Source organism: Xiphophorus couchianus, chromosome 17 (assembly GCF_001444195.1).
Source record: "Xiphophorus couchianus chromosome 17, X_couchianus-1.0, whole genome shotgun sequence".
Classification (NCBI taxonomy): domain Eukaryota; kingdom Metazoa; phylum Chordata; class Actinopteri; order Cyprinodontiformes; family Poeciliidae; genus Xiphophorus; species Xiphophorus couchianus.
The window spans coordinates 11,084,462-11,111,486 of record NC_040244.1 but is presented as its reverse complement, the minus strand read 5'-3'; the positions used below and the strand labels follow the sequence as shown (position 1 = coordinate 11,111,486).

Genomic DNA, 27,025 nt, shown 5'->3' with positions numbered 1-27,025 from the left:
AAAATGGCGAGGAAAAAAAAACCCAACTAAAATAATCAGAAAGCTGAGGATACAACTTACCTCACCACATCACTCAAAGCTTGAAGTCTGCGCAGACCCAGGACAGGAAGAAACGAAGCAAGCGAACGCTTAGCTTGGTTTTCAGATGTTGAAGGAATTCTTACAGTTGTCATGGTTACGGGGGTCACTAAAAACAGAACTCCTGCCTCGGTTCTTAACCTCTGCCTTTTTTTATTCCCTGCACTGACATACGGATAATGAAACAAATTATACCAGCTCTGGTTACCACGCGACCAGTTCACACATGAAAACACAGATTTAGCCATGCAACTGACATCTTGCTGCAGTGCAGTTGCTAAATATTAATGTTTATTCCCCAGCGAGTTCACTTTCCACGCAACCACCTCTCGTTTCTCTGTGCCAGCCCTGTTGTTTTTCCACTGTCAGTGTTGAAATTTTATAACCCAACTGAAGATTTTTTTTTTTTTTTACCTCTTAAATTAGTTTTACTTTTAAAAATGAGCAGCATAAACGAGTCTGCGGCGAAGACTGGAAGGAAAAGTGCAGCGTGAATTTGCAAGCTTTAAGCACAGTGTGGCCTGAATGAGCGAAACAAGGACCTGGCCTGACCTGCTGCTCTCTCTCTTTCATCTGTTGGTGTTCAGACAAAGCGACTGCCCGCTTCATGGACAGTTCTGCAGAAACGGCCATCAAGCAGAGGTTGATGTTGAAGATTTTGGCCCGTGCCTCATTCAGCTGGAAACAAGCAGGGAAAAGCAAATATGCAGAGGTAAGGTAAACAATTTATATTCCTTGACATTTTTTAAAAAAGTTGCTTTTATGCAATACATCTGCACAAATTAGTGAATAATTGTGAAAAGGGAGAGGATAGCTTAAAACCAGGGGTGGGCAATCCTGGTCCTTGAGGGCCGGTGTCCTGCAACTCTTGGATGTCTCCCTGGTCCAACACACTTGAATCCAACAGCTGAATCACCTCCTAAGTGCAATCACGTTCTCCAGAGTCCTGCTAATGACCTCATTATTTGACTCAGGTGTGTTGAAGTAGAGATGCATCTAAAAGTTGCAGGAGACCGGCCCTCGAGGCCTGGAGTTGCCCACCCCTGGCTTAAAACGTTTTACAAGTATGAATGTGAACTTAGCATCTGGATTAAACTCCCTAATTAGCTTACTGATGAAGTGAGTCAGTTGAACTGGCTCAGGGCTGCAGTGATGTTAGCTTCATTTTTAAACCTAGAGCTTAAATTTGACAGTAGGGGGGGGAAAAAATGGATGTCATGTGAACCACATCCATCTTTTATGTCTCTGCTTCTGATGAGTCGGTGGCAGGGATGAGAAATACTCAGACACAGCAAAAAGATATAAAAAATAGGCTGGAATTCTCCCAGAAATTGTCTCACAATCGTGACTACAGTCTGCTCTCTACCATGCTATAAATTCAAAATGTTATAGCAGAATAAATGTGCAAAATTAAAATCTGCCTTTGGCGTCTTCCAGAGCGTCCGGGCTACCTTCTTTGCCACGGAGAGACTGTGGACCCTGCAGCTCTCCGCCTGCTCCCCCAGCGGCTTCGACATCCGGGTCACCCGCTCCACCAGGAGTTCTTTTCCCAGCAGCCGACGCTCGCGCTCGGCCAAATTCACCTCCAGCTTCGAGCGCACGCAGACACCGGGAGAAAAATGAGCTGCGCATTTTGCAACTCGGCTTTTAAAGTTCACGAGATAAGTTGTGGGTGGAAACGTTGGCATGCAGCTACCTGCTCCATTTTCTTGACGAGTTCCGGAGCCGGTGGGTCGTCGCCCTTTAACTCCCGATATTCAAGGGTACGAGTCACACTTCTCAGGGTCGCGTCTCTTGCTTCCGAGAGCTGAGGGATGCAGAAAATTGGCAAAAAAGGCACAAGGTGTTGATATGCGTATGCTTGTATTTTTCTCAAAGTGAGCAAAGTTCTAGCTACTCCTTTTGTTGAGTGCTTTCCCTTCGCAAAAACTGAAGATATACTACCCTGGGATTAAAAACAGATGACAAAACTCGACACCTTTCTTTGCTAAATGTAGCGCGTGGATGGGAGCTTCTCCCCACAAGGTGACAAGTCTCTGGGAATGAGCGATAAGAGAAAATAAAGTTTAAAAAGAGCCTCGAGATCCCTGAAAGGGATTAAGCTTTTTTTTTTTTTTTGTTTCGTGTCATCCCTTAAGACAGCAGAAATGAAAGAGGGAAGCAAGTAGAAGTGAGATGAGTCAAAGGAGCTAGATGGAGAGAGAGAGAGAGAGAGAGAGAGGCAGGGTTAAGGTTTTAGATTCAGGCCCTCAGCTGACACTCATCCCAAAAGTGCTGCAGTCAGTCAGAGTGAGAACCGAAGTTGGAGGAGGTGAAAAGTGCTGACATGACTGAAAGGTTAACTGTTCACATCAATGGAAGGAAATTGAGGTGTAAAAGTAGAAGAAGAAGAAAAAAAATACCCATAATAGATGCAAGGACATCACAATGAAGTGTTTACATTGCTATGTTATCTGCAACAGATTCATTATACCAAACAGCCTGCAGCCTTTCTGTACTGATGGAAGGGAAATCTTGAATAGCATTAACATTCAAATGGACGTTTGTCAAAGCACATTTTACTCCGGTTATGAGGATTTAGAGACTTTACAGAGTTGCACCCACTCACAGGGATGACAGACAACGAAAATGTGCAAAAAGGAAAAAATAACTAAGAGATAAAAATTTGTACAAGCTTGTTTTTTTTTTCCCTCCCCTGTTTTGTTTAAACAAGAATAACTAAAGGCAATCCCAAAGTTTTGGAAGTAAGAATGCACACACCACTTGGAAAAAGTATAGATTTTGCAGAATACCGCATCTGTGTTAGTCTGAAATACCATTCTCCTGACCATTAAATCTATGTTGCCTCATACCAGCGAAGAAAAAAAAAAAAAAATCAACTAATGAGTCCATTTTCTTGCAGAACAAGTAGGAAAACGACTCAGTTTCCACCTGTAACCTAAGTGCAGGAAAGGAATAATTTAACCTGCAGCTTTATATCTCATCCAAACTGTTATTTCAGATGAACAAGGCTGCATTCCATCAAAATAAAGGTGTTCCTTATATAAAAGAATATGAGCCTTGAGATGATCAAGGAGCCATGACGGTGACAATGAAGAGGACATCGGTAGAAAACAGAACCCCAAAAAAAAAACGATCAGAGAGAAAATATTGGACACAATATTCTGCTGCCCGTTAGTTCTGGAACAGAGGAGGCTGACAGCGGAGAGACTGAAAAGCAAGATATGCTCAAAGAGTAAGCAGACAGAGGCAGATGGACTTTAAAAAAAAAAAATGGAAAAGATGGTATGAAGATACATTTATAAGAAAAAATAAGAAAAGAGAGAGGGAGCGAAATTGAAGAAAAACTGGCCCATGTCTGCAGTTTGGGACAACTAAACTAAAGCTTGTTAGTGGGACCGAGTCTGTCTGGCCTTCATCATTGTGATGTCCAAATTCTGCAACAAATAAGGCAAAGAAAAAACAAAAACCCATTTTCAATGAACATGCAAATGCAGGTTGTAGAAATGCATAGTTATTATTCAAATAACTGAATATTTTGCATATTTTTCCCATTTCCGGGGGAGATATAAAAAAAGGACTTCCCTGCAGAGTCGTTGCACAGAGCTCAGCCAGACATTACAGAAGTAAAAGGCATTTGTTTGTATTACAGCATCTGCCTCGCTCGCATATTTTAGTTGAAGCTGATAGCTCACTAGTTATGTTTAAAGTTCTACAATAAGACGTGCAAATGTGGAAACCTTCAAAAAAAAATCCTAACTTTTCATTATCAGAAGCACTTTAACCACACAATGCATTCTTATACATTAGGGTGGGCAGTAAGTAGGAAGATGACGGCTCATTTAAAACATACCTCCAGCTACTAGTTTACACTGTTCCCCTAACTTTTGCCGTTTGACCGTAAATAGATGGAGACAAGCCTGCGGGGATTTGTTCTGAGCCGCAGCGTAAATAAATAATGACTCTTTTACATTTTCTCTCCTCTGTGCCCAACCTTTCAGTTCAGCATTACCGTCACCTCCCTGAACCACCGAGCGCACACTGAGGCGGCAGCTTCACGTCAAACAAACAACGCATGAGGAAGTGTGAGCAGAACTTGCTGTGGGACTGTGTGTTTGCAGAAGAAGAGGCCCTTCTCAAAACTGAGGAAAAAAAAAAAAGTTGTCAAAAGAGTGTAAAGTGTAGTGAAAATCGTTGACAAAATACTTTATATGATACTGAGCTTGTTGAGGTTTGACTATGTCGCGGTTTTCTCATTTCCAACGCCGAAAAAAATCCCTTCTGAAACTTTCCTTTTTAGTGTTTTTTTCCCCCTTTTCTTTACAAACAAAATAAAGACATCATAGATATTAAACAGCGTTTTAATGAATTTGTAATTTATCGGAACGTTTGGTCAGACTTGATAAAGACAAAATACAGCAAAGGTGGTAATAGCTTCTTATGATTCTTTTTTTTCCCCTGACACTCAAACGAAATTCCAGGAGAACAGTGAACTTTGATCAAAACGGTACTTGGGAAGGGGAAATCATATGAAACGGTTCAGAAAAACTAGAAACTGCAAAGTTACGGTACGCTGTGGCATCATGTTCTTCATGCAGCACATGCGGGTCACAGATGTACGATGCAGGGTTTCCCCCAGAAAGCTTGCCAAGCCCGGTGCTCGGGGCAGCAGGGCGGTCATCCAGCTGTTCGCCATGTTTATGAGGTAAAACAAGTTTATAGTTGACAGAAAATTTGAAAATATTACTCGATAGTTGTGTGTTATTGGGAGACTGGAAGATTAATACCTAAACACCAACTATAAAGTTTTTTTAAAAAAAGAAGTCATTAAAAATAAATTAACAATGCTTAGCCTGGTGGGGGCACACGCGAAGCCTGGTGGCCCGCCAGGCTTATGATTCACTGAGGGAAACCCTGTAATGTTTAGTAAATCATCCTGGGCTGGCTACCTGAGAAACGGTCATTGAACATATCATCAGTGTATTCTAGAGGCCAATATGTATTTTACCTCACTCCTATAGATTAAGAAATTTAATTTTTATCTCGTCTAAAGTGTCGAGTTCCCAGCCCACCTGCATGAATCGAAATAAAAGTTGCTAAAAAGGATTTTAAACTTTTCAAATGTGCAATTTTTTTTTTTTAATAAACTCAACTGCTTGTGACAACCGCGGAACGTGTTAATCAACCACTTTAACTCTGCTCTGAAGCTCTTAATGCTGCTCAACGTCTTCAGTTCGTCGGCAGCCAGAATAAGACAAGCGTGTGGTTAGATCTGATTGATGCGTGTCCCATCTGCACCCAAATCCACCCGCAGTCACTTAAACGCGTCATGATGGATGGAATGCAGAGCGTCTCCATCAACCTCGTTCCCTTTTCTTTGCTCACGCATCAATCTTCTTTTCTCCGCAGTTCCATCACTTGTAGCCTTTTTTTATATATATATATATATATATATCCGTCCTTTTGATGTCTGTCTCCTTGTATCCATCCATCCGTCTCTGTGTCGGTGTCTGTTGCCTGCCTCCTTGTTTTCTTCATCCGACAGTTACAAATCATCGCTGGGCTTTTGGCTTGTGAGTGCTGTAAAACATTGTGGAGATGACAGCCTCCGCGCCGCTTTCTAATTTGCATTTCATCTGCATAATTTCAGCTCAGCGAGTGGTTAACACGGCGGCTTAGAAAGCCACACAATGGGACGGTACACCGCACGTGTTACCATAAACGTGAATAATTACCTTATTTATTAACCGCGTCCCAAGCTCGAGCAATTAAGACCCTCATAATAAATACAAGACAAAGGGACGGATTAATAAAGCAGAAAGGTCACATATGTACAAAATAAAGTATAAATTCTAATAAATATGGACATGTACAGTGAGACCGCCAAGAATAAATAGATGCAAAGTCTCTATGGAGGAATTATTGTCAATAGTGGGCTTGGTCAGCACTCGAACCGCAGCAGAATTACATTTTGTGGTCAGACAATTCACAGCTTCCCAAGCTCTGTGTTTACAATCACTGAATCTCAGCGCGAAGTTATTATCATAATAACTCTGCTTTAACAGTGCAATTTCAGCTATGGATGTGCCAGATAATGCAATTAGAAGACAAAATAAATAAAACTCTCACTTTCTATTCCACAACAAAGAGGGCAGTTGTTCTGTCTAGAAATTGTTTGCAGGGTTGATGTGATGAATAAAACTAGTATCCCTCAGAGGAGCTGGCCCAAGTGGCAGCAACCCAACCCTGGAATAAGTGGAAGATAATGGATGGACGGATAGGTTTCCTGCTTTAAAATGGGCTTTTAATGCTATGTTCACTCGGTTTAGGGATATAACAAAATCAATCCAGAAGCTTAATGTAACCTAGTTTATGCTTTTCAGAAGTGCTTCGTATCATTATCCTTCTGCAACACCAAATTGAGCCCGAGTCTCAGCCATTTGACCCAAAGCAGTCACCTAAATTCGAAAGGAGAGGCTGTTCAGGAGCAACGTGCCACCGGCAGAGTCCAGTCAAAAGAAAGAAGTCCTCGCTACGACGTGGATACGCTCAAACACTAACAAACTCAAACACCATTTGATTTGTCCAAAGTACTGATGAGACAAAGTTAAACGTTTAGGAAGCAGTGCCAATTTAATGTGAGCCTTAGTGGCACTTGCCCAGGGCGGCACAGAAGAAAGGATCGCACCAGCAACATGTTTCATACAAGGATAACTCGTTCTTTACCTCACAAGGGTAAACACAGTGCAAAAGACAAGTTACAATGTCTGGCTGAATTTAGTTAACATTTTGAAACATAAGTGGCCGATTTGCTGCTAGTAGCTATTACAGCACTTGCACAAAGTAGATGGGAAAATAAAAGATAACTACTTTGTTTTTTTTTTAGCTTTTGTTGTTTCATTAGGAGAATTAATCTACAGAAAGCGAGTTTGGAATCTTCTGGAAAATTTGCCTTGTTAGCACTCCAACCTTAACCCAACTCAAATTTTGTGGATTATAACTAAAAGCCAGATCTGTTCCAGGAACTCTGAACAGCATTTAGCTGGGATAAAAATCACATATTGCGCCATTGTACCATTGACGGCTACATATAAAAAAAATTCTGTTTGGTTTATTTATATAGCACCAATTTAGAACAAATGCTGTCAAACACAGAAACATCTTTTTTATGCCAACTAGTAAAAATCCTTCCATCTAATGAAACTCTGGACAAGAATTTATCACCAGTGGACAGTCGATTGCAAATTTCTACAAGAGGGAGGTTGAAACACACAGAGAGACACTTTAAGCTGCATCATATGTGGAGAGAACAAAGTTTATAACAGCAGTAGCTCAGCTGATGGCCCCCTCTGGGAAGGTGTCACAGCTAAGCAGAAAGCTGGGCAAGATGCAACTTGTATGAAGAAAGTCAGGATAAAAACAGAGAGAGAACATCAACGGTTAATGGCAGAAATGACTGCAGATAATAAATAACTGGAGAGCAGTAGGGGAAAAAATGTGAGAGGACATGTGGTCAGTATGTCCTCCATCACCCTAAACTGCTCCAACTAAAAGCTTAATAAAATAGGAAAGTTTTAAACTTGGTCTTAAAAGTTGACAGGAAGTCCGAACGACGAACTAAAACTGGGAGCTACTTCCACAACCCGACAGCTAAGAGATTTGCCTCCCGTTCTACTTTTAGAAACTCTGGGATCCACCAGTAAACCTGCAGTCAGCGCACTAATAAAATTGAAAGTAGGACCTCTCCTTTTAACTGTTGCTGCAATATTCATGAATGTGCGGAAGGTTTTTAACAGAAAGTCTGACTTTCTAAAAACGAAATGGGCTAGAAATCAACGTAAGTAGCTGAGGATCTTGGGAAAATGAGACTAAAAAATAAAGCTAAAAGAGCCAACTGACCCATAAATCTTGCATTGTATTTGTGTTGATGTTTTTCTGATCCAGTCAGCATTGCAATACCAGCCAACTTTGTAGCACTTTCTAAGCTTTTCTAGCTCCTGGTCAGATGGGGCGTCTCTGTGGAAAGTTTGCATGTTCTTCTTGTACTTCCATTTGTTTTCTGCGGTGGCTACTTCTTCCCTCCCACAGTCCAAAGGCTCGCATATTTAATTAATCTGGCAATCCCTGCTGAGGTGTCAGAGTGACTGGGTGTGAGGGAGAGCGGTTTGAGTTAAGACTCATGATGGCGCCCTCCGACGGCACGCAACTATGAACAGCATAAACGCAGTTTCAATTAATCTCTCCTTTTTGTCCAAGAGTTCGTTCAATTCAAATCAAGGCTATTCAGTCTAAAGAAATGAATTTGGTTTAATCACTTTTTAAGCTTTTATTTATTTTTCTTATTCAATTACCGGAAAGGAAAAACATAAAAAAAAAATTTTAAAAAGTGAAAAATAAATAGATGGAATCTTTCAGCTTTGATTTATTTGCTACATCACAAGTTGTGTTTTTCACCGAATTCCTTGATCAGTTTGGATTTTGAGCAATAGAGACACCGAGCAGGGTCTAAACTGCTATATTGCTCAGCTACTAGTGGGGAATTAAAGTGTGATTTTGACACGCCTCGAGCTTTTTCACATTTTATCACGTTAAAACTCCAAACTTGCATGCTTTTTATTGGGATTTTGTGGGACAGACCCAAAGTAATATAAAGCATAATTTAGAAATTCTTAAAGGAAAACACCAACCCTGTACCCTAAACATACAGCCAGAGTTAAAATGGTACACTTGCATTCAAGCATATTTATATGTTCAAGTGGCTTAGACCTTCATCTGTTTGAGTATCTTTGGCAATATACACACATCCAATCTGATTGTATGTTTTTGCAAGGAAGAAAAGGTAAAGAGTTCTGAAGGTTTGTGCACAAAAGCCGGTTTTGGGCATATCCCTAAAGACGTGGAGCTGAAATTGCAGCAAAAGATTGTTCCACAAAGTATTGATTCAGGAGGGACTGGATATAAAACGAATGGCAGACAACAGTTGTCAGAATTTTTTATAGAAATGAAAAACAAAACAAAGCAAACAAAAAACACAGATCATTTTCTCTTTTGATTTATACACTTCCTTTTGTAGGTGTACAATGTAAAACCCAGACGGGATAAATTGCAGGGATTAATTATAGCATAGATTCGGACTTGGAATCCAAAAGTTTAATTTGTGACAAATCCAGGTACTCCTTTTATCCTACATCGCAAAAACAGTTAGCAGGCAGAGGAAGTTCAGAGATAAAAAGGTGAGCTGCCCAATGAAGCTCTTGGGTGTAGAGACAAGTTCTACACAACATGTTTTGCTTGGGCCTTCAGTTTCTGTGCATTTGGTTTTGCTGGCTTCCCTTAACCTGTCACATAAAAGTGCCCTCACATCCAGCAGAGCCACAATTCACACTGGGATTCCCCCATGACGATAACTTCCAGACAGGTTGGAGGAAAAAAAAAAAAGATTTAAGAGAGGAACAAACAAACAATATGACTCACCACCATGGGGACACTGCAGTCTTGTCAGTAGCCCTACCTTCGAATAAATCTCACTCCATTAATGACTGTGTGTGTGCGTAGGCGTGTGTGTACGTCTGATGCTCTCGCAGCACCGCGAAGCAGAAGCGGAGCGTAACTAGTCATTAGACAACGTTTTTTTTTTTTTAGCAAAATTTAGCCGCTGCGAAGCTCTCCGAGCGAATACCTGTACGGGATGTCAACCTGCCAGCGTCTCGTAAACGGGGCAGTAAATTCAGAGGCAGACAACAACCTCTGTTTATTTTGCAGCAATTAAAATTCCTCGGAGTGATGAAAGCCTCAGAGTGTATTGAACTTCAATAGTATAACAGATGGCCCAATTTATCTTTGTCAAAATTCCCCATCAAAGGGAGGGGGGTCCATCTGCAATGAACAGATAAACTGGTCACAGATGAATACAAATAGACAATATATATGATAAATCGACGGCAATGCAGTCGCATGGAGATTGAATTCACATGACGACTGAATAGGGTTGGCAAGTCTCCTGCAAAAAAAAAAAAAAAAAAGAAGAAATCCATGATTCACTTTTTGTACCCAGGGGAGGCTGTACAAGGGACAGGGTGTGATTGAGAAAATGATTTGCTGTTTACACACAGAAGAGAAGAAGAGAAAAATAAATGACTGGACGGCTTGATGGATGGAGCCAACTGCTGATGAATGGGTGGAGGAACGGATGAGGGATAAACAACCGCCGCGTGAATCACACAGTCCCGGAAAAGTATTCACACCCCTTGAACTGCGAGGTTACAGCCACAAACGTCAACGGATTTTATCGTTTGTTGGACAAAACAAAAAGAAGTGCATAATTGAATTCACCCAACAGTTTATGACTGAAGGCAACTGGCTGGAATGAAATATGCAGATAAATCAACGTAAAAGGAGTAGAATGTAAATGTGTGTTTATTTTTAAATTAAAACCACATGTGCTACTTTTAATTTGATTCATTCCATACAGTGAATTCCCAGTGAAATGCATTCAAGTTTGAAGTTAGGGCGTTCCTCTTTCTGAGACAACAAAGCCAAAACAGAGCTGAGATTTACTTTAAGGTAGAGTCATAGAAGTGTATTAATTAACAAAGTGGCATTGAAAGCCTGAGGGCCAGTTTATCTGAACACAGAGAGAGAGAGGGGAAAAGAAAAAGGAAAAAAAAAATGGGAGAACTCTGTTATATAAACAAGGTCAGGCCATGAAAAGTGAAAGAAGTTTGCACAGATGAAGCCACTTCCACTTGAATACATGCCTCAAAGAGACGAAAGGAGCATTGTGCAAAGCGATAAAAGCAGGGAGATTGCTATGGATAAGAAAGTAGATGTATATTTCAGCAACAAAAATAGATGAAACCACCAGCAAAAGCCAAAAGCAGATGGAGAAAAGAAGCACATGGTGAAATCTGAATTCAACCACAGAGCAAAGCACCTGCATTTGAGAAATTTGAAACTCCGATGTGACGCTGCAGCACAACCAAACCCTCGATGGGAACATCAGCAATACAGCCAGTTGTGGATCAGTATGTGTGTATCTGTCTCATCTCTCTGTGTTGTGATTTATTCACGTGTGTCTCGGCCTTGCCCGTGGGAATCTTGTGGCCTAGTCTGTGACTGTTTGGGTTTATCCCTCCTGGCTTAGATTCTAATCTTGTGCTTTACATCCACCTCCGTTCTGAGCTTTGCTAGCAAGTTTCCGCTTCTTTTCGAAGCTACAGGAGTAAAAAGCAAAACATCGGCAACCGAGGACTGAACGCTAAAGCTATTCAAAAGAGCAGTTAATGTTGATTGGAATATATTTGCACATATTCTTCAACCTAAAAGCAAACAAAAAAATAAATAAATAAAGTTACAAAACAATTGTTCTTGTAGTTTTACTGAAAAACCCCTCGGTTGCACAGATTTGTATTTAAATAGTGTTTTTCTGCCCATGTACAGTTTGCCTGCATTTAAAGACATGAATTATAAAACATATTATAATATGTTTATGTGAATTGCACAAAGGTGATAAATGTCAATTCTACAAGATAAGCAATGACTGTTGGCATTAACTATTTACCATCTTCTGATTGCAATGCTGGAAGGAAAGTTGAAAACTATTTTCCGGCTTTACAAAACCCGACGGATTGTCATAAAGATGCAGGACTCATCTCGTTTTACAGCAGTCGCTGCCAGGCGCAGTTAAAATTTGAGGTAATAAAGAGTTGAAACACTGTAGAAAGTCGTTGTTCTCCGCCGTTTCATATTGAAGAACCTTACAACTATTAAATATACCAGCAAATACCTGCAAGGATTAATGAATACAGTTAAAATAATGCAACAGCTGGCTCAGGCCGACTTGGCTCAGTGTCTTCTACATAAGGTCAGGTCTTATTAAGGGAAAAGAGGAGTCCTGCAAGCACCAGTCTGTCTGGGACCAACAGACGGATGCTTCTTTATGTCACATAGTGAAAATAACAGGATTTTAATTGAACACAGGACACACAGTCCTTCCCTCTCAGATAGTAAATCTCAAATCAGGGCAGTAACATTTTGTACCGACGACATCTGTCTTTGAGTGAGTCATGCAGTGGGATGAATCATTTCCCACCACTTTGCAATTTGTGTCCGATTGACAAAAGGATACAAACCCTCATTGATTTAGAGACGGCGCCCCAAAAGGATTTCCTCCCTTCGAGGAAGAGATGTCGCAGTTGAAGGGCCTGGTGCTCTCCTGTGAGACGCCCCTTACTCTCTTCCTCTACACTGTTTTCAGTTGCAGGAGGTCCCATCTTACATTTTGACTCCCCACCGTTTTTTCCCCCCCTCACCTCTAAAAACAATTCAGGAAAAGGTTCAACAAAAAAACAAAACAAACGGGAAGAGCTTAAAACGCATTCGCAGAGACGTCAATCACCAGAAGCTCCCCTGGAAAAACGCTGCATATATAATCACCCGGTTCGGAGCAACCTTCATCTTCTGAACAACCACGGGAAGCACTAATTGACAGGTCTGACTGCACCCTGATAGGGTTCCTAAAATATGAAGCTGAACAGCATCCAGGAACACTGATGGTCATCCTCATGCCAGTATCCTGCTGGCACACTCCTCCCTGATTAGAGGCTTTATATGCACAGACAGCCTTAACAGTACCAACCCATTGAAAATGCTCATTTATTACAATAAAATACCAGATGGAGGCCCAGACATCCAGGCATGAGCCAAAAAAAAAAAATCTGAGACAGTTCCCCTTCGCTGTCCTTTGACGGTTTGTTATCCTGAAAGTGTTTTTGTTGATTCGATCGCTTCAGCAGACATGATAGTTTTATACACTGCAGTTTTTCTACCTCGATTTGCAGCATGATGATCTCCTCCTCCAGTTTCCTCTTGAGTAACACCTTCCTCTTCTTCAGGTCTATTTGCCTCTTCTCGTCGTTGATCTCAATCTGCAGTTCTCTCACGTCCTTCTCCACCGTCTCGGTCGCTCTGTTGCTTTTGGCGACGGCCGCCTCCAGGTCCTTCACCTGCTCATAAAAGTTAGACAAAACTTTGTCCTGCTCCAAGAGCCGCATCCCCCTGTGCGCAAAAGAAATAAGATCATTAAGTACGATAGTTTGTGGAAGGGAAAGCTTCTACCTGCACATGCAAGTTAGAAACTTACAGAAAATTGCGTCTTTGGATGGCATTCTCATGACTTCTCTTTACTTCCAGAAGAATCCCCTCGTGGAACTTGATCATTTGGGTGAGATTCATTAACTCCAGTTTGTTGTCCTCATGCTGCTGATGGATTTGGTGTCGTTTCCATGTGAACTGGAACAGAGTTAAAATCAGAATGACATTTTTCGCCCTTAAATATACATTTATATGTGGCAAGGAGCAAAAAGGTTCCAGTCTGGTTAGAAAGCAGCCATATCCTGTAATCATTTTGTCCTTGCTATATACTTCACAAACACTGGACAACAAATTGTTAAAGCAGTTTCAGCTTGATGTAGAAATGCACTTTAAAACCATAGGGGTCGGGATTGTTAAGCAGACCGCAGAGAAGTCGATAAACTTTTATAAACTGCCTTGTGTGTGATAAACGTTCGAAAGCCTCGTAAAAAGGCACAAATAAATACTGGATCTACAGTTGCTTACAGATTTCTATAAAGCCATCCAAAGTGAAAAGGAAAAAAAATAAGGGTTGGAAAGTTGGTTCTCACAAAAACAATCTCTTTGATACATCAGGAGAAACCCGGAGAAGTTTTGTACTGCTCTCATTGCTGTGAATCTCAATATTCGTTGTTGGGTATTGACTGTTTCAGTTTTAGACAGGTGATGTTCTGACGGGTTTTTTTTTCTTCCCGTGTTCGAGTGTACGAGTGCAGACCTTAGAGATCTCATTACGCAGTTTCTCCCTCATTTTGGAGCTGCTGGAGACCTTCATGCGAGCCTTTATCAGTAATCTGAAACCGACAGATATGGAACAGTTCAGCAGGTGCGCTCAGTGTAATTTATTTCGTCAAGTCACAACTAAACCTTGAAACATTTTATTAAGGCTGTTGGTGATCGACAAACAAAATAAAACCAATAAACTTATTTGTGATTTAATATCCTAAAGGTGTGGTCTTCGTTCTTGAACTCTAACAAATAAAATCCTAAATGTCACCAACTGCCTCAACAAGGCACCAACATGCAAAATGTTGTGTGCGCACAAAAACACTTTGCACATCTCTAAGCACACCCTGCAGATAGTATCCCCATAGCAATATGCTATGGGGATACTATCTGCTAGCAGGGAAAGAATTGGTAAAAATGTTCAAGATTTCTAAAGCTAGTAAAGATTTACAGTTATAACTGCAGCAAAAATAATTGTTAAAAAGTATTCACTCAGGTAGGCACATACTTTTCAGATTTATATATGTGAAAATGAATATATATATATATATATATACATATATATATATATATATATACTGTATATATATATATATATATATTGCTTTCCACCGTTCATTTATCCACTAATTATGCTTTTATTTTTCACATCAAACCCCATTAAAAGCAATAAAGTCTGTAACTGAATGTGAAAACATTTGAGAGATATGACATCTTTTGCATGTCGCCTATACAATATGTAGAGCCAATTCTTCTGGATGAAAATTACTATGGAGGTTTGTGCTGCAGCGATGTCAATGCAAGCGTGATGGATTGAAATGTGGATATTTCAGAGGCTGGCTAGTCTGATTTGGCTGAAGCAGTGGTCAAATTCAACCAGCAGGGGGAGTCTAGTGCTTGCGCTAGCTATAGTGAAGAGCACCGGAACTTCCTCCTTAGTTAATAATAACCGTTGGAGCAGAAGCACCGTGTCCAGCTCTTTTATTAAAACACTCCCCTTCTTCAGGGCATTTACACAAGCCACCTGCTCAGACGCACGAACACACCTGTCCTTGCTGTCAGCAACGGAGCGCAGGATTTCCATCTCGTTTTCAAGGATGTTAAGTTGCTCCGTCAATTCGGAGATCGTCTGTGAGGCGATCTGCTTCAGCCTCGCATAGTTATTCTTCTCTTCCAGGAACTTGTCACACAGTTTTGAATACTGTGATATTCTGAGAAGCAATTAAAAAAAAAAAAAAAAAAAAAGAAACGCAGAAGAAATAAAATAAGGTTTAGCGCATTGCTTCTGTTCCCATCAAAAACAACTCCAGGGTGCATTTATATATATGTCTGTAGATGCATCTCTTTAGCCAGTGGTGGTAACTAAAAATGGTTCTAAAAACCATTCATATATCATTTTTATTACTTTTATACCTGAGCTTAGAACTATGGCTCTCTTCATCTGTTTTTTAAAAAAACTAGACGTCCATGAATGAATTTTCCTCGTCTGAAACTGAGGAAAATCTTTGTTGTTGCACACAGAATGCGAAAAGTCAGACAGATTTATAGAGTGGCTGCCTAAGAAGTCGGTGGCGATTCAGAAACCACAAATGTAAGACCATAATGCTGAAACTTGTATGGAATAATTCAGGGAAAGTGCCAGCTGAGAGCAGCAGCTTAAAAGACTCAACAAACCAGCAGTATATATATATATATATATATATATATATATATATATATATATAAAGAAGTGGTGGCTATTTTTGAGGACTCTGTCAATAAGGCTATGTACCATTGAGGTAATTTTGATTTCCAATTCATTACAAATGTTCAGTGGATCATGAAATTGTTTCTACAAAAAAAAAAAAGAATCTTCACGCAGGATGACACTTTACTCAGTTACAATTTAAAACTCATGTATGACGCGGCGGCGTGTGAATGTGCGATCGCTAAATGAGAGAACCAAGAGAGGATAAACAAAAAAAAAAAAAAAAATTATCCTCCTGCTGTCTTTTTGCTTTTGGGAGGAATTTATTCCACGTTGGGCGAAACGGCATCAGTATGTATTCTGCGTGCCGTGACCTTAATGAATGCATTGGAGAAGCCTGTTGTTGCGCTGCGGGGCGTTGTAGGCGTTGGATACGCCGAAGTATGACCAATTAGCAGGACATGCTTTTCTCTGCAGCATCATCCTTGCAGACACATACACACACACACACTTGCATATTGAATATAGAAATGAAAACAACACCTGCGCTGAAGCACGGCGTTGAGCTTGTTGTGGTCCATGATGATCAGCTCTCTCTCTCTAAGCTCCTCCTGGATGCGCTCGCTCAGTTGCTGTGGGTAAATTTAAGAAGGTAAAACTCCAGCATCATCACTTCTGTGTGGGTTTTATTTATGGTTTTCTGAAACCCCACTTCTCCTTCTGGCTGCACATTCTTCAATATAAATAAAAAAAAAAGTACCCTTTCTGACATTTTGAATAGATTAATATACATATATATATATAGTATATATATATATATAAACACACACAAAAACACAGCAAAGGATGTTCAATTTATTTAAATTTGCCTGTGTGAGTTAGCACCTCTGCCTTGAGACGTTCCCGGTGCTTCTTGCTCCGCTCCTCCGCTTTGATCTGTCTGAGACATCTCAGGTTATGGAGTTCTTCTCTGAGGTGATTCGACTCCCTAAGCAGCTCTTGAATCACCCCGTTCTGACGCTTCTTCAGGTTTTCTTCTTCAGCCGTAGAAACCTGGATGGAAACGCGTTTCTCCAGTTAAAAGCCACGTGAACAGTTGGGTGAAATTGCAAGATTAATACGACAAGATGTCTGAAAAGCCCATTAACTGAAGGAGACAAATGAATCGCTAAAGGCTTTCTTTATGACATCTTTTAAGAACATAGAATACCTAAAATATGCACACAATGGAATTTACTCATAAAAGCAGCCAATAAAACTATAGCAAAAAAAAAAAAACAAAAGAAGGAACACATGAAAGAATGAAGGAATGAATGAGGATAGCAGAAACGAAGGAACCAACAAATAAACAAATATAAGATATGTTGGGACAAGAATAAGAAGAAGGAAAAGGAAGGGCAAAAATGAAGGACACAAAATGAAAAGATAGAAATGAAATGACAGAAGGGAGGAAAAAAGGGATGTAGGGACAGAAGGGAAAAAGGACAAGAAATGGGAGGAAAATGGCAGAATGAAAGGAAGGACACAAAAGGATAAAAGGATGGAAGGAATGAAAAAAAGAAGAAAAGACAAAGGAGAAAAGGCAGAGGGACACTAGAAAGAATCGAACCCTAAGGATTGTTACTAGAAAGTAAGCAAGGAGACAAAGAAGGAACAGACATAATTAAGAACAACTTTTAACCAGTAGGATAGAGACTAATGTCTGGAAATACAAATATTTCTCTGCACTCGTAGTTTTTTTTTCTTTCTTTTCTATACTTATCCACTAAAACACAGAAATGAAATTCCAAACTCTTCCAAGCCGTGTAGGAAGCCTGGGCAGAGCTGAGACCGCTTCAGGCTGTTGCTGTCACAGGAACACATCCCCACCCGCTTTTCAAAGCCGACTGCCAGTGCATCAATCTCCTTCTCCAGCTCCATCCTTTGCCGAGCGCTGGCCTCTCGTTCGGGAACAGCATCCAGCTGAATATTTAGAGCAGAGCGCAGTGGAAATCAAGAGCCTGGTTAAAATTTCATCTGGATGCAAGATCTTTCATCTGCCTAAAGTTGGTCCTGGATCTCAGCAGCGGGAGACGGAATTTGCCTTCAGTTGGTTACATGATGAGATACGGTGGAAGTGTTTTCATTTGTACCGTCACCTTGATCCTAAAGTGATGAGCTGTAGAGCAGCACACTTCAAACGGGCGAGTCCGTTCACAAATAAGGGGATATTAATGCCAAATGCATGTTTTCTTTCCCGACAATATGATTTTGTTTCAGCCACAGAAACAGTCCGAAAAAGATGTTGCGTAAATGCTAAAACAAAACAGCACGCTGAAAATATTAAGCCCGTTAGTTGTCAACGGTTAGCTCAGAACGAGATGCGTTTCTGTGGTAAACCAACAGATTCTGCTGAGCAGACATAAAGAACTAATTTACTAGCAGAAACGTGAAGGCCAGTGACGGGAAAACTGACTGAATCATTCCCTACAGCGCAGTTGTTTTCTGTTTTGCAGAACTGTGAATTCCCCGGTGGGTCACTGCGATTTCCTCTGCTTTTAGTTTGAGCATGAGAGATGTGCTGATGCATTTCCAAATGAGGCCGATCCTAAAAAAATCTGTGTTTAACAGTAAAATGACGTGTAGATTGGAAATACTGGCAGGCCTACTCACAGCTTATGGCGAAGTTAATCAAGACTGTAAGCATTTTTTGGTTCCAAAGCCTGGGAATCTTTCCTGAACCATTTATTAAAAAAAAAAAAAAAAAAAAAAAAAGAGTATTCTTTTTTTAATTTTAGCTACCGGTATTTGTTTTAAGGTTAGAGGTTCAGCAGGTACTTTCAAAGTGACAGGTTCTCAATTGAACTTTGACTGGGACACTTTAGCATATTGAAAATGTTTTGGTCTAAATCAGCTCCAAATGCGCATGTGTCTCTTTAAACTCTTCACCTCTTAACTTTTGGCCAAAAATGTGAAAGAACTGATTAATGTTTAAATGTTTTAAAATGTACAAGCAGTAAAAAAAAAAAATGCTAGCCTTAGCAATTTTTCTAAGCATTTTCAATATATTTATGACATTTCCATGAAGAATGACATTAACTGTGTAGGAATATACTTTTTTTAATGCAGCCTATAGACATCTTTTTTGTCCATAGGCTGCAAACTACAGACATATTCAATAAATTGTGTTCAGGTGAGACACGATAAAAATGACATTCTGAAACTAATAACCTTATAGCAGGTATAAAACGTTTGTTTCATTAAACCCAAATTTCTGTTTAAAAAGTTTTTATTGGTCTGATATTATTTTTAATTTTAAATGTCATTTTTATTACCTGTAAGAGGCAAACTATCATATAAAATGGAAATAGAGGCTTTCAAACATACATCTGTGTGTAATTAATCATTATAATGTGTTGATGGAATAAATGGGCTTTTCATTAATAATCTGATTTACTGAACGGTTCAGTACTGTATGTGCTCTTTTGTCATTTTCTGTTAAAAAATTATTATATCCCATTATAGAAAATGTATTAGGTTTAAAAAAAAGGGTTTATTTCAGGATTGTCCTGATAGTCACACATCTTCTCATTAGCTGTGACAAACTTCATGGTTCCAATTGAAAAAAATATTTCCCCACAGAATAATGCTGCCTTTACCATGTTAGTAAGAATATATATATATTTATTATATTTTATTTCATGGTTTTTCTGATCAAAACACTGTTGATGCATTTTTCATGTCCTCTACAAGGCGAGCACAAAATATTTTCTTCTTCCCAGTCTTCCATAAAGGCAATATTTGTGAAAAACAAACACACAGCAATTACATCAAGATTTTTTATTTCTTTTTTGCTCTACATAAAAATATTTCACATACCACTTGCGATTGTATGTTCTTGTAGACGGATTGCGTGCACGCTAGCTGCTCAGTGGCCATGGATACGGCATGCTCCATCCGTCTGAGGGCCTCCACCTGCCTGAGGAAAAAAAAACACAACATATGAAATATTTATTCCATCCATCACCAGGCTCTACTTTCTACATCTTTCCACAAGAATTCTAAGTTGATAAAAATCGCTGGTTGATATTGTTCATGGATTCCTTCCAGATGTAAACGTCACAAGACAGGCAATACAGAGAAATTGAAACAGATTTTTAGTTAAAAAAACACTAAAACTCAGTTCTAGCCGCCATCTGTTTAAAGCTGGTTTGCTGCGAATAGTTTCTTACCAAACTGTTCATAACATTTTCACACATTACAAGAACGTATTTTATTGTATTGTTTCAGGATTTCACGTAAAACTTCTGCGAGCTAGTCTATTAATTCAAAGTGGAAGGAAAATACTTCTCTTTTTTTTAATAGTAACAAATACAAGTTTAAAATGTGTCAGACATATTTAGGTCTGGACCAGAACCATCTGTCATGACACTAACAGCTACAAGGTTTGTTATTTCAGATTAGAGCAACTATTGAAGGCTACTTTTCAGTTTTGCTCTATGATAATGCCGTTAACTTAAGAAATACAAGATTCACAAAAAAAAAACAACCTTTAGTCGGTGTGATCTGTGGAAGACAATGACTTCCTTTCATGTTGACTTGAACTTGTGTAATTCTGTAAGGCAAAATACCCAGAAGGAAACGAGAAGGAGTTCCTTCCTCCTTTTTGTTTTGTTGTAAAAAGAAAGATGGATTCTGTATACCTACTTATTTTTCTTTCGGAGCTGCAAAGATCGGTTCTCGTAGAGCTGTTTCCTATCAGTCATGAGGTTGTGCATCTTCATTTCCAAAATACCCCTGGGAAGAAAAATAAAAACAAAACGCACACACACACACACCGACATGAACAATACTATCCTGCAACATTTAAAAAGATGGAAAATAAAGCAGTGCACTCTGGTAAACACAGTTAATATTTCATCTTTTTTTTTTAACTTAAGAGAAACAGAAAAAAGTTTCCACCTGCTGCCCATTAATTCAGACGACTCCTCCTGGCAGATCTCCTGCTTCTTCAGTAGCTGTCTGTTTTCCCTCTGCCGTGCCGCTATCCGAGCCCTGAGCCGCTCCAGCTCCTGCATCACCTCCTCCTTCATCACCTCCAGGGACTGATTACCCTCATTCGCACTCCTCATCTGATGCTTCGTTTCTGAAAGCTCTGTGTTCAGGGAGTCCATCTTCTTCATTGCCACTCTGGTGTTTTAATTAGTGAGATGAGAAAATGCATATACAACAAATTTCAGGCAGGTACTTGTGAGAGCGTGTATTGTAAAAGTCATCGTGCAAACGCAACCACGGGAATCCTCCGGCTTTTAAATTTCCAAGTCATAGCTTATGATGCTCACGAAGACAGGTCCCCAGCCTTACTTGAAAGCCAAATATAAATTTAGAATCGGGGAAAAATAAATAATTAATGCCAGAGACACATGGTTGAAATAGAGTTTCAGCCTGGTGACATCTCGCATGACTCAGGTGATGCTTTCAGATTATGGCAACTGCCGAAAACCAAACATGTCGGAGGCGAAATCAAAATAAGGCGCATTCGAAGCAATAAACTCACTAAGAGACGACCCTAGCAGGCTGTCAGAAGACGTCAAGCAAAGAAAGAGGAAATGATCCAGTTAGAGACTGGAAAAGAATCAACAGACCCGTTGGAACACAAAAGAATCCCAGACAGATGCAGAGTGGGCTTATTGCTGCCACCTGCAAGTAATAAAAAATCTGCTGAATTTTATTTGTTGAGTGAAGAAAAAGAAGCTTTTCCTGGTTATTTTGTGCAAGTTGTAAACGGTTTCATGATTTTATAATAAAAATATCAGCAGTTTTAACAGAATTTTCTTACAAAGTTTCAAGAACTCACAAACATAACGTCAGCAAACCCTCTAATACTGAGACACAAACTGCCATCAAAGTGCTTCACAAAAGCATCGATAGGCTTCACACAGACTTGTCTAAAAAGAATTAAATAAAAATTGAAAAAATAAAAACATCCAGTCGATAATAGCTCATTACAACCAGGTTAAGCTGAATAAAATAAGTGACCACCCACCATGTTTAACCCTGAAGCAGATGGGCTACTGCAGCAGAGTGCAACTCTGGACAACCAACAGGAAATAAATAGGAAAAGCATCACCAGGTTTTAATCCTCTGGGAACCAGAGATTCTTACATGCAGGCAGTGATGCTGTTATGTCAAGATGGAGCCAAATCTGATGAATATACAAACACCTTGTTGGATCCAAGCAGGGATTAATTAAAGAAAAACAAGCAAGGTGAACCTAAAAATGTGGTTGGCGAGAATATTTTTGACATAAATCTGAAGAAAAAAAAAGATATTTTTGATTAGAAATATTTTCATCTTTCTTTTTGTAAACTAGTAGACATTTAAGTCCCCCTCATGTTGAAATTTTGTAAATCTGACCTTAAGGTTTGGACTTAGATGACCATAGTAGGAGCTTGATTTTGTTCAGCATTCCAAATTCTCCATCAGAGTAAAAGTGTGGACACGGGATGCTGTCCATTACTTGTTTCAAACTAAACATGCATGCGCGTATTTACTCTGTAGTTCTGTTTGGCAGTGTGGTCCAAATGGGACTCTACAGATTTAAAATTAGATGATTGTCTTGTATGATCGGTCTGTTCACATTTATTTTTTTTCACTCAACTTTTCTGGAGCAGGAACTGTGAGCTGTAAAATCTTGTTGATTCTGTATCTTTATGAAACGCGTCACAACGACCTGCTGATTCTGCTGTTCTGTGTTCCAACTCCGTCCACTTTCTTTGCCAGCAATCTTCTGTTCTCTTCGACGGAGGAATTTACATTTTCTTTTTCCTCGCACTCAGGTCTGCCCCTGTTTGACATCCCTGTGGTCAACTCCAATTCATCTTAATTTGGGATCATTTTTCGGACACATTTCACACGATTTAGTGAAGCATAATAGATATTTTAAAACTTAAATGAAATAAGATTTTAAAATAGTTGATATTTTAAAATCTTTGGAGCAGCTTGTCAACTATATTAGCCTAAAAAAAAGTCACACATCAATGTTGTCAACCTAGGATATTTTCAAATACAGCCAACACAACAGCTGATACGAGGAGCTTTGGGACATGACATGATTTGGACATTTTTTTCCCGTACTTTAAAGAAAGTCTGACAATGTGTAAGACAATTGAACAAAAAATGTAGAGCAGTTAGTTTAGAGTACTGGCAGTAACTTATGTAAAAATTGCAAAAGAATTAAATTCACTTACTCCCATAAAGAGCGCTTTCTTTCAGTTTCTTGTATTATCCGGTTAGGTGTGCAGCCAAGCTGGGCTTTCTCAGCCTTGAAACAACAATGTAGATGAATGCAACCAAAGATGGAAGAAATCTGATGAGCTGTATGTATTTTATTTATGGTTTTAAGGCCACCGGCTGAGCTCAGTCATACACGCGCACGCACGCGCACAAACCTCTTTGATTTCGATCATCTCCATCTTTTCTTCCAGCTCTTTTTGTTCTTTTAATAGCAGCGTTTCAAGGGTTTCCAAATCCTCCGTCAGAGTTCTGCACATGCAACAGAAGCAAGGGGATATACAAATGCATTTCTCATCAGAATTATTTGTCCTTTAACAGAATTTATCAGATAGAATAATGAGTCTTTAAGAAGATAGGATACAAAAACATGCATTTTTAAAAAAAAAAAAAAGCGGACATCTATAACCGGGTTATATAACATATTCAACACATTTGTTTCATTGGAGGTTTGAAGCCCAAGGCAGCAAAAGTTAAACCCGTCTCTGGTTTATCTCAGGACACTTAACATGTTCACTTCCTTTATCAAACTATTCACACCTTCGGCTTTTGCTGTTTTTTTTTTTTTTCTACATACCAATTACAAACTTTGATGTATTCTATTGGGATTTTATGCAATAGACTAGCCCAAAGTGGGGAATAGCGATGAAACAGAATAAAAATCACACATTGCTTCACAAATGAGTAGAACCAAAAATATAATCCAGTATTTTCAGAAGTCACTCAAGTCCTACATGTGGTCCACTTTAATCTGTGTAAGTACATCTGTTCAATAAATGCGGCAGAGACTTGCTGGAAAATTTGGAGAACAAGAACAAGAATCATGAAGACAAAGGAACACAGCAGACGTCAAGGAAAAATTTTGAAAACAATAGTTTGATGTAAATTAACGTCTCCATGTTGACATCAGAGGACTCGATTATAGGCAGACGGGTTTGCAAAGATGCAAAAATAAAAGCTTAATTGAAAAGTCACAGAATCTTGTCCACAATCAAAAAGTAAGTAAAGAAAAAAAAACATCCAAACTTAAGATAGAACAAAACTAGAGTAACTCTATAGTGGTGGCAGACATCCATAACTCAGGTGGATACATTTGTTACAGAAAGCAATTATTTTTACAAAAATGGTAGACTGATATGGAACAAGATTCACAAGATGAATATTTGTGCTTGTAGTGTGTTGAAAAACTCAAGTTCAGACCTAAATCTGCTTGAGAAACTTTGGGAAGACTTATAAACATACATCCCCAGATCTTTTCCATGCAGCCAGACAAACTATTTTTGCAACAAATTATAGGAGAAAAACACCATCTCTGGATTTACACATGCAGTAGAAATATAATGCAAAAATACTTACAGTATGTAAGTATTTTACTTACAGCAAAGTACTTACATACTTAAAGTCAGGATGGTGATTCTAGAAAGTATCGACTCTAGAGAGCTGAATATAAATGCACGGCAAACGTTTCAGATTTGTTTTACCAAAATACTCCTATAGTACAATTCTCAACTACATAAAGAAAAAAAAATCAATATAAATGGAAGTTTGTGGTTCAAAAGAGTGTAAAAATGTCCGCAAGGCCCTAAATAAATAATCCAACATTGGGTTTTTTTTCGGGTTTTTTTTACAACCAAGTTAAAAGTGCCACATCTGGATACACAGGCAAAAAATATATATATATAGTAAAACTGAAAACCCGCAAAAGATAATGCCAGTCTGCACATTGGCAAATTCACACTCTGAACTTCTTCCAGCAGAATAAAAGTGAATTAAAGCTGCAAGCAGCCTCGGGCGGCCCTCGCAGCAAGCGCTGCTCCGGCCCATTGGCCACCGCGGGGGTTCCAGCCACCGCAGAAGCTCTCGCACAATTTCCAGAGCCACAGCCAACTCCCCACCGCAGAAGCTCTGCCGCAGTTTCCAGCACCGCCGCCCGCTAGCCACCGCAGAAGCTGTCGCGCATTTTCCACGCCCGTCCACCAGGCGACACGCGTGAATGCGTTCGGCAGCGCTCCCCGTCGACCGTCAAAAAATCTGGCGCAGATCGGTCGATGCATCGAGGAGACACAGCCGATGTATTAACATAGGGGGCGCAGTGGAGCCAAATTACATTTCAAACCCGTTGGGCTCTTTAGAGGTGAACAAAGGTCATACATATCCAGTTTGGCGCCAATCGGATGATCCATGTGTGAATTAGAGCCAAACGTATGAATATGGCGAGGGACTGATATTCGCCATTTGGCCACGCCCACACGGTTCAGCCAGCAGCGAGCATTGACAGAGTTTATCATCCGAATCATCTTGATTAGGTCAAGAGAGCCATAAACGGAGCTTTCCAAGGAAAAAAACGGCACTTCCTGTTCTGAGGGGGCGGGGCTTAGATGACGTCATAATATGATGACATAGGGTCGTCAAGGAACCCACCAGGGTCACTCGTGCAAAGTTTGGTGCAGAAGCTATCGACCGTTCACAGTAAAATACAAGACTTCCTGTTGTCAGAGGGCGTGGCCTACGTGATGTCATTATTTGACCATTGGATATTATTCTACACAAGAGGATGATCAATAACTCAAACTTTGGTGTCTCTGTGAGTTTTTGTGTTAGAATTACAAATTATTTAATTTTTTCCTCTTTAATTCAACATTGAACTGTCATTCCGTAGGGCAATGCTGCCCTCTGGTGTCGAATTACTGAAATAATGAAACTATTTCAGTGGGCAGCAGAGGGCAGCATTGCCCTACAAACAACGAACATGGACTGTTTATTATGTAATTACACAGAAGATCTCTCTAATTCATTCTGAGGGGGCGGGGCTTAGATGATGCCATAATATGATGACATAGCATTGTCAGGCATCACACCAGGATGAGTCAGGCCAAGTTTGGTGCAGCTCGGTCGAAACATGTGGAATCTAGAAGCAAACGTATGGCATCGGCGTTACAGGTCACTTCGCCACGCCGCCACACCCAGCTGCTTCATCGCAGCCGGTCAGGGCTTGGATCCACAACACACCAACATGTCTTCTGTCTCTGGACACAGTTTCATGTTGATTAGGTCAAAGGGCTAAGATAGCGACCGTTCACAGTAAAACATGACACTTCCTGTTCTCAGGGGGCGTGGCCTAAGCGATGTCATAATTTCACCACAGGGTATTTTAGGACACCTATTGATGATCAATCACTGAACGTTTGGTGTCTCTGTGAGTTTCTGTGCAGGATATATAAGAGTTTCGTGTTTCATGGCGAGTAGGTGAACTTTGACCCCTGCTAACCCCCCTTCAGCAAGCTCTTACAGCCACTGTTTTGATAACTTTAAATCAAACATGCCTTATGATCAGACTGACCGAGTTTGAAGCCGATCAATCGAAATCCCTAGGAGGAGTTCGATCAAATACGAAGGCTGTAAACGTCAAAATCGCGGTCCAAAATGGACCTTCAATACAAAATGGCCGACTTCCTGTTGGGTTTCGACCATGGCTCTAATAGACTTTTTTGTACGTCCTGACAAGATACACATGTGTACCAAGTTTCGTAATTCTAGGTTAAAGCATGGCTTGGGGCTGTTCATTTAAAATACTCTAGGGGTCGCTATAGAGAAATTAGGCCACGCCCACCAAATTTTGTTATAAATTCCTGTCGGTGGGTGGATAAGGATCCATCCTAGTGAGTTTGGTGCAGCTGGGCCCGAAATTGTGGAATTCAGAGCCAAACGAAATTCGACGGCGTTCGCAACGCCGCCACGCCCACCTGCTTTATCGCAGCCGGTCGGGGCTTCAATCCACAACACAACAACATGTCTTCTGTCTCTGGACACAGTTTCATGTTGATTAGGTCAAAGGGCTAAGATAGCGACCGTTCACAGTAAAACATGACACTTCCTGCTCTCAGGGGGCGTGGCCTAAGTGATGTCATGATTTGACCATAGGGTATTGTAGGGCACCCGATGACGATCAATCACTGAAAGTTTGGTGCCTCTATGTGTTTTTGTATAGGAAATATAAGAGTTTCGTGTTTCATGGCGAGTAGGTGAACTTTGACCCCTGCTAACCCCCCTTCAACATGCTCCAAAACTCACCAATTTGATAACTTTGAATCAAACATGCCTTATGATCAGACTGACCAAGTTTGAAGCCGA

At 40.0% G+C, this 27,025-nt stretch overlaps 1 protein-coding gene and 1 long non-coding RNA gene across 5 annotated transcripts in view; one reads left to right on the top strand and one right to left on the bottom strand.

Moving 5' to 3' along the window:
- The window catches only part of ccdc146 (coiled-coil domain containing 146), a 79,805-nt gene that overhangs the window by 27,229 nt on the left and 25,551 nt on the right, over nucleotides 1-27,025 (bottom strand). For all 4 annotated transcript variants that reach the window (XM_028043302.1, XM_028043304.1, XM_028043301.1 and 1 more), the window contains exons 6-20: nucleotides 23,053-23,146; nucleotides 22,852-22,925; nucleotides 20,564-20,791; nucleotides 20,309-20,398; nucleotides 19,481-19,580; nucleotides 17,492-17,584; nucleotides 16,508-16,675; nucleotides 16,166-16,254; nucleotides 14,982-15,146; nucleotides 13,928-14,003; nucleotides 13,220-13,368; nucleotides 12,906-13,134; nucleotides 1,775-1,885; nucleotides 1,530-1,667; nucleotides 631-756 (exon numbers count right to left, since the gene is read on the bottom strand). In XM_028043302.1, the coding sequence (XP_027899103.1) occupies nucleotides 631-756; nucleotides 1,530-1,667; nucleotides 1,775-1,885; nucleotides 12,906-13,134; nucleotides 13,220-13,368; nucleotides 13,928-14,003; nucleotides 14,982-15,146; nucleotides 16,166-16,254; nucleotides 16,508-16,675; nucleotides 17,492-17,584; nucleotides 19,481-19,580; nucleotides 20,309-20,398; nucleotides 20,564-20,791; nucleotides 22,852-22,925; nucleotides 23,053-23,146 (1,930 nt within the window). The remainder of the gene's footprint in view (nucleotides 1-630; nucleotides 757-1,529; nucleotides 1,668-1,774; nucleotides 1,886-12,905; nucleotides 13,135-13,219; nucleotides 13,369-13,927; nucleotides 14,004-14,981; nucleotides 15,147-16,165; nucleotides 16,255-16,507; nucleotides 16,676-17,491; nucleotides 17,585-19,480; nucleotides 19,581-20,308; nucleotides 20,399-20,563; nucleotides 20,792-22,851; nucleotides 22,926-23,052; nucleotides 23,147-27,025) is intronic.
- LOC114160647 (uncharacterized) lies at nucleotides 1,720-4,432 on the top strand. Its single transcript, XR_003598821.1, has 2 exons — nucleotides 1,720-1,841; nucleotides 4,080-4,432. It is a non-coding gene; the product is annotated as an uncharacterized LOC114160647 (long non-coding RNA).